Source organism: Bufo bufo, chromosome 3, assembly GCF_905171765.1.
Source record: "Bufo bufo chromosome 3, aBufBuf1.1, whole genome shotgun sequence".
Classification (NCBI taxonomy): domain Eukaryota; kingdom Metazoa; phylum Chordata; class Amphibia; order Anura; family Bufonidae; genus Bufo; species Bufo bufo.
The window spans coordinates 702,429,076-702,443,401 of record NC_053391.1 but is presented as its reverse complement, the minus strand read 5'-3'; the positions used below and the strand labels follow the sequence as shown (position 1 = coordinate 702,443,401).

General features: G+C 53.4%; 1 protein-coding gene across 1 annotated transcript; it reads left to right on the top strand.

The window, feature by feature from the left end:
• Window positions 1-541: 541 nt before the first annotated feature.
• On the top strand, window positions 542-14,076 carry LOC120996631 (ankyrin repeat domain-containing protein 50-like). Its single transcript, XM_040426685.1, has 4 exons — window positions 542-972; window positions 4,008-4,237; window positions 4,717-8,298; window positions 13,672-14,076. The coding sequence occupies exons 1-3, from the start codon at window positions 599-601 to the stop codon at window positions 8,295-8,297; spliced, it is 4,185 nt and encodes a 1,394-aa protein (XP_040282619.1). The 5' UTR covers window positions 542-598; the 3' UTR covers window position 8,298; window positions 13,672-14,076.
• The last annotated feature ends 250 nt before the right edge of the window (window positions 14,077-14,326 follow it).

The window sequence follows — 14,326 nt, the reverse complement described above, 5'->3', positions numbered from 1 at the left end:
GGCCGCTCTCTCCTTCTTTCTCTCTTGGCCACTCTCTCCTTCTTTCTCTCCTGGCCGCTCTCTCCTTCTTTCTCTCTTGGCCGCTCTCTCCTTCTTTCTCTCTTGGCCGCTCTCTCCTTCTTTCTCTCTTGGCCGCTCTCTCCTTCTTTCTCTCTTGGCCGCTCTCGCCTTCTTTCTCTCTTGGCCGCTCTCTCCTTCTTTCTCTCTTGGCCGCTCTCGCCTTCTTTCTCTCTTGGCCGCTCTCTCCTTCTTTCTCTCTTGGCCGCTCTCTCCTTCTTTCTCTCTTGGCCGCTCTCTCCTTCTTTCTCTCTTGGCCGTTCTATCCTTTCTCTCTTGGCCATTCTATCCTTTCTTTCTTGGCCACTCTCTCCTTCTTTCTCTCTTGGCCACTCTCTCCTTCTTTCTCTCTGGGCTATTCTCTACTACTGCGTCTTTCCTCCTGTCTCTCCTCCTCTCTCCGTCGGCCGCTCTCTCCTCCTGTCTCTCTCAGGTGACATTCACACTGCTGTCATTATGACCTCTGGTGACCTCTCTCCCCACAGTCTCGCTGCCTCATCCCACTTGCTGCCACCATTATGCTCCCCACGCTCCCTGTGAGATGACATCCAGTTATCTGCGAGGTCGGCCCTTTTATTGTCGGGAATGGGCCCTCCAGAGGGTCCAGCACTGCCTGGAAGGACTGAGTGGAACTCGGGCCCCTGGTATTCTTATTACTGGGGCCCCTGGTGCAGGAAAGACAGCCCTGTGTACAGAGATCCTGTGGCCCACCTCGGAGGCCGGGAGGGCTTCCAGACTCAGCTCTCGGGTTTTGGCGTACCACTTCTGCCAGGCGCACGCCCACCCAAGCCTCGACCCGCTTCACTTCATCCAGAACCTGGCGAAGCAGCTGCAGACGAGCCCCCTGATCAGCGGCTACAAGGGAGGGTCCGACAGCGCCACCTGCAGAGGAGATCTGCATGAAATTTTCAAGAGGTAAGGACCCCCTGACCACATGCCGCTCTGCAGTAACCTCAGGTGCTCCATGAGAAACACTCCGCACCATAATAACCGGGGGAGACGCTCCGCTCTGTAATAACCGGGGGGAGACGCTCCGCTCTGTAATAACCGGGGGGAGACGCTCCGCTCTGTAATAACCGGGGGGAGACGCTCCGCACCATAATAACCGGGGGAGACGCTCCGCTCTGTAATAACCGGGGGGAGACGCTCCTCTCTGTAATAACCGGGGGGAGACGCTCCTCTCTGTAATAACCGGGGGGAGACGCTCCTCTCTGTAATAACCGGGGGGAGACGCTCCGCTCTGTAATAACCTGTGGGAGACGCTCTGCTCTGTAATAACCGGGGGAGGCGCTCTGCTCTGTAATAACCGGGGGGAGACGCTCCGCTCTGTAATAACCGGGGGGAGACGCTCCGCTCTGTAATAACCGGGGGGAGACGCTCCGCTCTGTAATAACCGGGGGGAGACGCTCCGCTCTGTAATAACCGGGGGGAGACGCTCCGCTCTGTAATAACCTGTGGGAGACGCTCCGCTCTGTAATAACCGGGGGGAGACGCTCCGCTCTGTAATAACCGGGGGGAGACGCTCCGCTCTGTAATAACCGGAGGGAGACGCTCCGCTCTGTAATAACCGGGGGGAGACGCTCCGCTCTGTAATAACCGGGGGAGACGCTCCGCTCTGTAATAACCTGTGGGAGACGCTCCGCTCTGTAATAACCGGAGGGAGACGCTCTGCTCTGTAATAACCGGGGGGAGACGCTCTGCACTGTAATAACCGGAGGGAGGCGCTCCGCGCTGTAATAACCGGAGGGAGACGCTCCGCTCTGTAATAACCGGGGGAGACGCTCCGCTCTGTAATAACCTGTGGGAGACGCTCCGCTCTGTAATAACCGGGGGAGACGCTCCGCTCTGTAATAACCGGGGGAGACGCTCCGCTCTGTAATAACCGGGGGAGATGCTCCGCTCTGTAATAACCGGGGGAGACGCTCCGCTCTGTAATAACCGGGGGAGACGCTCCGCTCTGTAATAACCTGTGGGAGACGCTCTGCTCTGTAATAACCGGAGGGAGACGCTCCGCGCTGTAAGAACCGGAGGGAGACGCTCCGCGCTGTAAGAACCGGAGGGAGACGCTCCGCTCTGTAATAACCGGGGGAGACGCTCCGCTCTGTAATAACCGGGGGAGACGCTCCGCTCTGTAATAACCTGTGGGAGACGCTCCGCTCTGTAATAACCGGGGGAGACGCTCCGCTCTGTAATAACCGGGGGGAGACGCTCCGCTCTGTAATAACCGGGGGGAGACGCTCTGCTCTGTAATAACCGGAGGGAGACGCTCCGCTCTGTAATAACCGGAGGGAGACGCTCCGCGCTGTAATAACCGGAGGGAGACGCTCCGCTCTGTAATAACCTGTGGGAGACGCTCCGCTCTGTAATAACCGGGGGAGACGCTCCGCTCTGTAATAACCGGGGGGAGACGCTCCGCTCTGTAATAACCGGGGGGAGACGCTCCGCTCTGTAATAACCGGGGGGAGACGCTCCGCTCTGTAATAACCGGGGGAGACGCTCCGCTCTGTAATAACCTGTGGGAGACGCTCCGCTCTGTAATAACCGGGGGGAGACGCTCCGCTCTGTAATAACCGGAGGGAGACGCTCCGCTCTGTAATAACCGGAGGGAGACGCTCCGCTCTGTAATAACCGGAGGGAGACGCTCCGCTCTGTAATAACCGGAGGGAGACGCTCCGCTCTGTAATAACCGGAGGGAGACGCTCCGCTCTGTAATAACTGGGGGGAGACGCTCCGCTCTGTAATAACCGGGGGGAGACGCTCTGCTCTGTAATAACCGGAGGGAGACGCTCCGCTCTGTAATAACCGGGGGGAGACGCTCCGCGCTGTAATAACCGAAGGGAGACGCTCCGCTCTGTAATAACCTGTGGGAGACGCTCCGCTCTGTAATAACCGGGGGAGACGCTCCGCTCTGTAATAACCGGGGGGAGACGCTCCGCTCTGTAATAACCGGGGGGAGACGCTCTGCTCTGTAATAACCGGAGGGAGACGCTCCGCTCTGTAATAACCGGGGGGAGACGCTCTGCTCTGTAATAACCGGGGGAGATGCTCCGCTCTGTAATAACCGGGGGGAGATGCTCCGCTCTGTAATAACCTGTGGGAGACGCTCCGCTCTGTAATAACCGGGGGAGACGCTCCGCTCTGTAATAACCGGGGGGAGACGCTCCGCTCTGTAATAACCGGGGGGAGACGCTCTGCTCTGTAATAACCGGAGGGAGACGCTCCGCGCTGTAATAACCGGAGGGAGATGCTCCGCTCTGTAATAACCGGAGGGAGGCGCTCTGCTCTGTAATAACCGGAGGGAGATGCTCCGCTCTGTAATAACCGGGGGGAGACGCTCCGCTCTGTAATAACCGGGGGGAGACGCTCTGCTCTGTAATAACCGGAGGGAGACGCTCCGCGCTGTAATAACCGGAGGGAGATGCTCCGCTCTGTAATAACCGGGGGGAGACGCTCCGCTCTGTAATAACCGGGGGGAGACGCTCTGCTCTGTAATAACCGGAGGGAGACGCTCCGCGCTGTAATAACCGGAGGGAGATGCTCCGCTCTGTAATAACCGGAGGGAGGCGCTCTGCTCTGAGAGGTATGAGACGCTCTGCAGGGTTTGGGTCTTTGGGGGGGGGGGGGGATGATGGAACTTTTTGAAATCCGTTTTGTTTTCACATTCTGATGGCAAAAGTTGCGCCAAATTTATCAAAATCTCAGAATGTTTATTAAATGTAGCGCATCGTAAACCTTCCTGTCGTCATGTGACCCCCCCTCCATTAATGTGTGAATTGTTTTTACAACTTTTCCGATTCATTGATAAATCTGGGCGGGAACTAATTGGCATATCTGACCCCGCCCATTTTCAGATCACTTTTCAGCTCTTACGATGGCGGTGTTTTGTACGCAGCGGCCCTCGTGACAGGAATCTGCAGCACACCTGACCCCTCCCCCATTGTCTCCCGCAGGACGGTCTTGACCCCGCTGGCGGAGCTGCCATTGCCCTCACAGAACCTCTTGCTCCTGGTGGACTCGGTGGATGAGACGTGCTGCTGTTGTCCATCACACGGATTTTCCGGAGATGCTGGCTGCACCATTGCTGAGCTGCTGGCCGCTTACCACGAACTGCTGCCGCCATGGCTCCTGCTGGTGTGCTCTGCACGGAGGCAGAACAAGGCCATCACCAGGATGTTTACAGGTGAGGAGGCACCACCCATCCAGTTGTCAGATAATAACCAACCTCTTGTTGATGAGGGTTGTCAGATAGTATCCCACTTTCTATAAATCAGGGTTGTCAGTTAACTCTCCTCCTATAGATCAGGTTAGTCAGGCAATCCCATCCAATAGATCATGGTTGTCAGATAATATCCGACCTCCTCTTGTCAGGGTTGTCAGATAACTCACCCCTTATATGTCAGGGTTGTCAGATAATCACCCCTCCTATAGGCATCTTCTCTCAGCATTAACTGGAGATAAGCGGCTATTGTACACGTTGTCACCACTTATCCTCAGGAGAAAGGATCAGGCGTGGTAACACCCAGCTGGCCCTTATTTCCCTGCGTGGCCCCCATACACGTTACCTGCGGGGTCAGTAGTCATTAGTCCTGTGTCAGGAGATGTTGAGGGTTGTAGTTGTTACTGGACTGTGAGTGACTCTTTTTCTTCTGTCCTCCTCAGGCTTCCGTAGACTGTGCTTGGACGACCTCCGCAAAGCTCACATTGTGCGTGACGTCCAGCAGTACATCTTGTGCCGCCTGGACTGCGAGGCGGCTCTGCGGCAGCACCTGACCCTCGACACGGCCGAGATGCTGAACCAGCTGCACATAAAGAGCAATGGCTGCTTTCTGTTCCTGGAGCGGGTGCTGGATGGTGTGTCCGCAGGCTCCATCGTCCTGCGAGAGATCCGCCACATCCCCGGCACGCTGAACGGGCTCTACCTATGGCTGTGCCAGCGGCTATTCTCCGGCCGCCGGTTCTGCCTGGTGCGGACGCTGCTGAACGTCATCCTGGCCTCTCCGGTTCCTCTCTCTCCCGCTCAGCTCCACAAGGCCGTGTGGACAAAGCAGATGAAAGGGTGGAGTACAGAGGATTTTACCAAGGTTCTGTCGTCCATGTCCATGCTACTTCGCCCCCTCGATAGCGCCCAGGTGGTGCCCTTCCATCACAGCTTCTCGGAGTGGGTCCTGGACGTGAAGTACTGTACTCAGAAATACCTGTGTAATGTCACAGAGGGCCACTGCATGCTCGCCATGAGCCTATCAACACGGGCACCAAACCTGCAGCCCGCCGAGGTGGCCCAGCTGGCCAAACATCTCCTTCTGTCTGACATTCGGGCGCTGGAGCCGTGTCATCTAGCTCTGTGGCTCCTGTGGACAGATGCCCCAGTGTCCGACTGTTTGGCCTCGAACGTCTCTTTAGAGTTGGAGGTCTTGCAGTTGCTCCTGTTAGCCCGGGAAAAAGTAGACCCAGACTCCATAGTGGAGGACACGAGCACCCTGAAGAGAACTCTGGAGCGAGGGGTCTCTCTGGAGGTCCTGTTAGAGACAGGGGGTGGACTAAATCAGAGGGACCGATTCGGAAGGACTCTGCTCGCTGCCGCGGCCCAGGCAGGAGACCTCGATGCTGTTAAACTGATGCTTTCCAGAGGTGCCAGTCTGGAGGTCACAGATGAGGACGGGCAGACTCCTTTAGGACTGGCTGCACACCAGGGACACTTGCCAGTGGTAGAGCTCCTTCTTGAACATGGTGCCCAACATGACCATAGTGACAGTCGTGGATGGACCCCTCTACGTGCTGCAGCATGGGGAGGCCACACAGAGGTTGTAGAGTCACTGCTTGCATTTGGGGCCCAGCCAGACATCTCTGGTCCTGATGGGCGCACTGCTCTGAGGGCAGCCGCCTGGGGTGGGCATGAGGGACCTGTTAAGGCTTTGATAAGGGCCGGAGCAGAGATAGATCATGCCGATGTGGAGGGTCGCACTCCTCTCATGGCAGCTGCGTACATGAGCCATTTTACCGTAGCCGAATTGTTGCTGGAATCAAGAGCTAATGTGAATGCCTGTGATCTCGAAGGACGCTCTGCCCTCGCCGTTGCATGCCTGTGTATGCCAACTGGGCAGAGACATCCACAACTGGTGTCTGTTTTGTTGGAACATGGGGCAGATCCACAACTGGAAGACAAGGAAGGGTTAACACCACTGCTGGTTGCTGCTTATGAGGGGCAAGACGAAGTGGCAGAACTTCTCCTTGAAGCTGGGGCAGATCCTGACAGACTAGGAAAGGACCAGATGACACCACTTTTGGCAGCTGCCTCTGGAGGACATGCTGAAACAGTTAGGGTACTACTACTATGGGGTGCTTCGACAGATGTCACAGATCAAGAAGGGAGGTCAGCACTCCTGCTGGCAGCTGCGGCAGCTCGAGGTGAGGAGGCAGTAAGGGTCTTATTACATAGGGGTCTGAACGAGATTCATCAAGACCACTTGGGGTGGACTGCCTTGCACTGGGCAGCTTCTGAAGGTCGGAGAGCTGTTTGCCGCACCCTGATAGATGGAGGAGCTAAACTGGGACTGAGGAACAGAGAAGGGTATACACCTCTCCTTCTGGCAGCTGAAGAAGGGCATACTGGCTGCGTAGAGCTACTGATAAACCGGGGCTCCCCCATTGACCAGCGGGGAAGGGATGGAATGACGGCTTTGTGCTTTGCTGCTCTCTCAGGCCACAAGGCCACAGTGGAACTACTGTTGAGAAAAGGAGCAGACCCTGACATGAAGACCACCCAAGGGAAACCACTGCTGCACCTCTTGGCCCTGCAAGGACTAACAGACATAGCCAAAGTTCTGTTGGAGCAAGGTGCTGACCTTGAGAGCCGGGATCCAGAAGAACGCACAGCTTTGCATGCCTCCTGCTGGCAAGGGGACTTAGACATGGCGCATCTTCTGCTGGAGGTTGGCAGGGCAAATTGCAATGCCTTTGACCAAGAAAATAGGACTCCGTTACACTGTGCCGCATGGAGAGGACAAGCCAATATTGCCCAACTCCTGATAGAGCGGGGGGCATTTAGTGATGCACAATGTTCCCAGGGAGCCACACCTCTCTGTATAGCAGCTCAGGAAGGGCACCATGCAGTGGCGAGAGTGCTCCTGGAGGAGGGGAATGCCAGCCCCTTTCACTCCGACTACTATGGACGCACCCCTATAAAAGTAGCGGTCAAAGGTGGGCACATTGACATAGTTCATCTTCTAGAAGCTCATGGGGTTCCCTCTTACCAAGGACCAATGGTGAAGGCTCCAGTAAAAGACGCCTGTGCAGCTGAGCGAGCGGACGGTGGAGGTGACAGCTGGTCTACACTTTCCCCTGTATCGACAGGCAGCCGCTCACTCGACAACTCTTTGAAGAGCTCTGCAGGGTCCATGCTGACATCTTCCACTTACCATTCCCAGGCCACAGTGCCCATAGATAGTCTTACCTTCACCCAACAAGTTCAGCAGCACTCTCTTCCGCGCAGCCGCTCTCGACAGGCTGTTGCCTTCTCTACTATGGTCGGTTTCCCTGGTGTCATGGGATCAAGTAGTCCTGGTCTTCTGCTTGATCACGGGGAGGTGATTACCAGAGCCAACCAAAATATGAGTTCTCCAGACCGTGAGATAAAGAGGAATGGGATACTCACCAACCCCAAATATGGGAGCCCCAAGTATATGCGCTTCAGGCCAAGTGATAACACACACCCTGTAGATAACACAAGGCCAAAAGACTATAACCAAAGTAAGAGCAGCAGCTCGGGATATTCCTCCAGTCATGCTACTGGTGAGAACCACCACAAACATGTCATCAACTCTCCAAAGAAAGTAAAAAACATCATGGATCAACCTTCTAAGGTGAGTGGAAGCCCTGTCCACTCCCCACAGAACTCTAATGACCCCACACCCTTCTCTGTAACAACTGTGGATCCCAAAAGGAAAGCATCAAACCTAGTGACCTTACCCAAACCCAAAGAAGATCATGTGCACTCTACCAGGAACCCTGTGGACTTTGTGTACTGTGGTGGGATATCAGGAGACATTGTGCACTCTCATAGTAAGAAGGATCCTCAGAGCTCTCCAACTCAGGGAGACCAAGACTGCTCCCCCGGAAAACAGGGCTCCCCAGTTATCTCCATCACTACCATGGATCCACAGCTTCACCTCAAGCAGGCCATCAAGCTGCAGTTCGAGGGTCGTACATGTGGATTTAACTACAGGAAGGAGACACCACTGTGAGGTAGGAGTCACAATGACACGGAATGCCCATCCCCCATCAGGATTGACAAGATTACTGATTTTTGTATTGTTCTTTTGCTTCCTAAATGCAAGATAAAGTCACATTCTAAATAGTCTTCACTGGCAATGTCCTTCCCTTCCATGGTAGAGTCTGTGTGACTCCTGTACATAGCAGGCTGTCCTAGTGAGATACAGAGGAAAGCATACAGGCTATGTATCATCCAGCATGTATTACTGGGGGGGACACAGACCTCACATCCAGCATGTATTACTGGGGGACACACAGACCTCACATCCAGCATGTATTACTGGGGGGGACACAGACCTCACATCCAGCATGTATTACTGGGGGACACACAGACCTCACATCCAGCATGTATTACTGGGGGACACACAGACCTCACATCCAGCATGTATTAATGGGGGGGACACACAGACCTCACATCCAGCATGTATTACTGGGGGACACACAGACCTCTCATCCAGCATGTATTACTGGAGGAAACAGAGAGCTCACATCCAGCATGTATTACTGGGGGACACACAGACCTCACATCCAGCATGTATTACTGGGGGACACACAGACCTCACATCCAGCATGTATTACTGGAGGAAACAGACCTCACATCCAGCATGTATTACTGGGGAGGGGGGGGAACACAGACCTCACATCCAGCATGTATTACTGGGGGACACACAGACCTCACATCCAGCATGTATTACTGGGGGACACACAGACCTCACATCCAGCATGTATTACTGGGGGACACACAGACCTCACATCCAGCATGTATTACTGGAGGACACACAGACCTCACATCCAGCATGTATTACTAAGGGACACACAGACCTCACACCCAGCATTTATTACTGGGGGGACACACAGACCTCACATCCAGCATGTATTACTGGGGGACACACAGACCTCACATCCGGCATGTATTACTGCGGGACACACAGACCTCACATCCAGCATGTATTACTGGGGGACACACAGACCGTACATCCAACATGTATTACTGGAGGACACACAGACCTCACATCCGGCATGTATTACTGGAGGACACACAGACCTCACATCCGGCATGTATTACTGGGGGACACACAGACCTCACATCCAGCATGTATTACTGGGGGACACACAGACCTCACATCCAGCATGTATTACTGGAGGACACACAGACCTCACATCCAGCATGTATTACTAAGGGACACACAGACCTCACATCCAGCATGTATTACTAAGGGACACACAGACCTCACACCCAGCATTTATTACTGGGGGACACACAGACCTCACATCCGGCATGTATTACTGGGGGACACACAGACCTCACATCCGGCATGTATTACTGGGGGACACACAGACCTCACATCCAGCATGTATTACTGGGGGACACACAGACCTCACATCCGGCATGTATTACTGCGGGACACACAGACCTCACATCCAGCATGTATTACTGGGGGACACACAGACCGTACATCCAGCATGTATTACTGGAGGACACACAGACCTCACATCCGGCATGTATTACTGGAGGAAACAGAGAGCTCACATCCAGCATGTATTACTGGGGGACACAGACCTCACATCCAGCATGTATTACTGGGGGACACACAGACCTCACATCCAGCATGTATTACTGGGGGACACACAGACCTCACATCCGGCATGTATTACTGGGGGACACACAGACCTCACATCCAGCATGTATTACTGCGGGACACACAGACCTCACATCCAGCATGTATTACTGGGGGACACACAGACCTCACATCCAGCATGTATTACTAGGGGACACACAGACCTCACATCCAGCATGTATTACTAGGGGACACACAGACCTCACATCCAGCATGTATTACTGGGGGGACACACAGACCTCACATCCGGCATGTATTACTGGGGGACACACAGACCTCACATCCAGCATGTATTACTGGAGGACACACAGACCTCACATCCAGCATGTATTACTAAGGGACACACAGACCTCACACCCAGCATTTATTACTGGGGGACACACAGACCTCACATCCAGCATGTATTACTGGGGGACACACAGACCTCACATCCGGCATGTATTACTGCGGGACACACAGACCTCACATCCAGCATGTATTACTGGGGGACACACAGACCGTACATCCAACATGTATTACTGGAGGACACACAGACCTCACATCCGGCATGTATTACTGGAGGACACACAGACCTCACATCCGGCATGTATTACTGGGGGACACACAGACCTCACATCCGGCATGTATTACTGGGGGACACACAGACCTCACATCCAGCATGTATTACTGGAGGACACACAGACCTCACATCCAGCATGTATTACTAAGGGACACACAGACCTCACACCCAGCATTTATTACTGGGGGACACACAGACCTCACATCCAGCATGTATTACTGGGGGACACACAGACCTCACATCCGGCATGTATTACTGGGGGACACACAGACCTCACATCCAGCATGTATTACTGGGGGACACACAGACCTCACATCCGGCATGTATTACTGCGGGACACACAGACCTCACATCCAGCATGTATTACTGGGGGACACACAGACCGTACATCCAGCATGTATTACTGGAGGACACACAGACCTCACATCCGGCATGTATTACTGGAGGAAACAGAGAGCTCACATCCAGCATGTATTACTGGGGGACACAGACCTCACATCCAGCATGTATTACTGGGGGACACACAGACCTCACATCCAGCATGTATTACTGGGGGACACACAGACCTCACATCCGGCATGTATTACTGGGGGACACACAGACCTCACATCCAGCATGTATTACTGGGGACACACAGACCTCACATCCAGCATGTATTACTGCGGGACACACAGACCTCACATCCAGCATGTATTATTGGGGGACACACAGACCTCACATCCAGCATGTATTACTGCGGGACACACAGACCTCACATCCAGCATGTATTACTGGGGGACACACAGACCTCACATCCAGCATGTATTACTAGGGGACACACAGACCTCACATCCAGCATGTATTACTGGGGGGACACACAGACCTCACATCCGGCATGTATTACTGGAGGACACACAGACCTCACATCCAGCATGTATTACTGGAGGACACACAGACCTCACATCCAGCATGTATTACTGGGGGACACACAGACCTCACATCCAGCATGTATTACTGGAGGACACACAGACCTCACATCCAGCATGTATTACTGGAGGACACACAGACCTCACATCCAGCATGTATTACTGGAGGACACACAGACCTCACATCCAGCATGTATTACTGGTGGACACACAGACCGTACATCCAGCATGTATTACTGGGGGACACACAGACCTCACATCCAGCATGTATTACTGGTGGACACACAGACCGTACATCCAGCATGTATTACTGGGGGACACACAGACCTCACATCCAGCATGTATTACTGGGGGACACACAGACCTCACATCCAGCATGTATTACTGGGGGACACACAGACCTCGCATCCAGCATGTATTACTGGTGGACACACAGACCATACATCCAGCATGTATTACTGGGGGACACACAGACCTCACATCCAGCATGTATTACTGGTGGACACACAGACCGTACATCCAGCATGTATTACTGGTGGACACACAGACCTCACATCCAGCATGTATTACTGGAGGACACACGGACCTCACATCCAGCATGTATTACTGGAGGACACACAGGTATCACATCCAGCATGTATTACTGGGGGACACACAGACCTCACATCCAGCATGTATTACTGGGGGGGGGACGACACAGACCTCACATCCAGCATGTATTACTGGGGGGGACACAGACCTCACATCCAGCATGTATTACTGGAGGACACACAGACCTCACATCCAGCATGTATTACTGGTGGACACACAGACCGTACATCCAGCATGTATTACTGGGGGACACACAGACCTCACATCCAGCATGTATTACTGGAGGACACACAGACCTCACATCCAGCATGTATTACTGGTGGACACACAGACCGTACATCCAGCATGTATTACTGGGGGACACACAGACCTCACATCCAGCATGTATTACTGGAGGACACACAGACCTCACATCCAGCATGTATTACTGGGGGACACACAGACCTCACATCCAGCATGTATTACTGGGGGACACACAGACCTCACATCCAGCATGTATTACTGGGGGACACACAGACCTCACATCCAGCATGTATTACTGCGGGACACACAGACCTCACATCCAGCATGTATTACTTGTGGACACACAGACCGTACATCCAGCATGTATTACTGGAGGACACACAGACCTCACATCCAGCATGTATTACTGGGGGACACACAGACCTCACATCCAGCATGTATTACTGGTGGACACACAGACCGTACATCCAGCATGTATTACTGGGGGACACACAGACCTCACATCCACCATGTATTACTGGAGGACACACAGACCTCACATCCAGCATGTATTACTGGGGGACACACAGACCTCACATCCAGCATGTATTACTGGGGGACACACAGACCTCACATCCAACATGTATTACTGGGGGACACACAGACCTCACATCCAGCATGTATTACTGGGGGACACACAGACCTCACATCCAGCATGTATTACTGGGGGACACACAGACCTCACATCCAGCATGTATTACTGGGGGACACACAGACCTCACATCCAGCATGTATTACTGGGGGACACACAGACCTCACATCCAGCATGTATTACTGGGGGACACACAGACCTCACATCCAGCATGTATTACTGGAGGACACACAGGCCTCACATCCAGCATGTATTACTGGAGGACACACGGACCTCACATCCAGCATGTATTACTGGGGGACACACAGACCTCACATCCAGCATGTATTACTGGGGGACACACAGACCTCACATCCAGCATGTATTACTGGGGGACACACAGACCTCACATCCAGCATGTATTACTGGTGGACACACAGACCGTACATCCAGCATGTATTACTGGGGGACACACAGACCTCACATCCACCATGTATTACTGGAGGACACACGGACCTCACATCCAGCATGTATTACTGGAGGACACACAGACCTCACATCCAGCATGTATTACTGGAGGACACACAGGCCTCACATCCAGCATGTATTACTGGAGGACACACGGACCTCACATCCAGCATGTATTACTGGGGGACACACAGACCTCACATCCAGCATGTATTACTGGGGGACACACAGACCTCACATCCAGCATGTATTACTGGGGGACACACAGACCTCACATCCAGCATGTATTACTGGGGAAAACACAGACCTCACATCTATCTGTCTCACCTCCTCCGTTTTCTGTTCGTCCAGGTATCTGCTGATGTTCCAGGATTGGGCGTCGCTGTGACCCAGGAGATTCCTCATAGCCTGATGTGGGGACGTCACCTCCAGATTTCGTATTCATGTACCGGGGACATTTTCAGTGTATTTTCTATTATATGTCCGCTGCTGTATCCCACATCCCGCTGCAGACCCCCTGGGTGGAGGACCCCGGGCACTCCCCTTGTTTACATTCTTTATACATTAAAAATATTTTCTGCTTTCTCTGCGCAGTTTGTTGTATGAAGGTGTGGCTTCTGCTCCTCAGGGGTGGGGTCATCTGCGTTATTAACCCTGTGATTTGTCACCATTCATGTGAGTCCTCCACAGAACTAATTGTCCTAAGTCTTCGCCATTCTTTCAGTTTCTCCAATCTAAGAAATACAAGAATCCGTGACACTGTTATGGGGTATCTGTGGATGACACTGTTATGGGGTATCTGTGGATGACACTGTTATGGGGTATCTGTGGATGACACTGTTATGGTGGATTTGTGGATGACACTGTTATGGTGGATCTTCGGATGACACTGTTATGGGGGATCTGAGAAGGACACTGTTGTGGGGGATCTGCGTAAGACACTGTTGTGGGGGATCTGCGGATGACACTGTTGTGGGGGATCTGCGGATGACACTGTTGTGGGGGG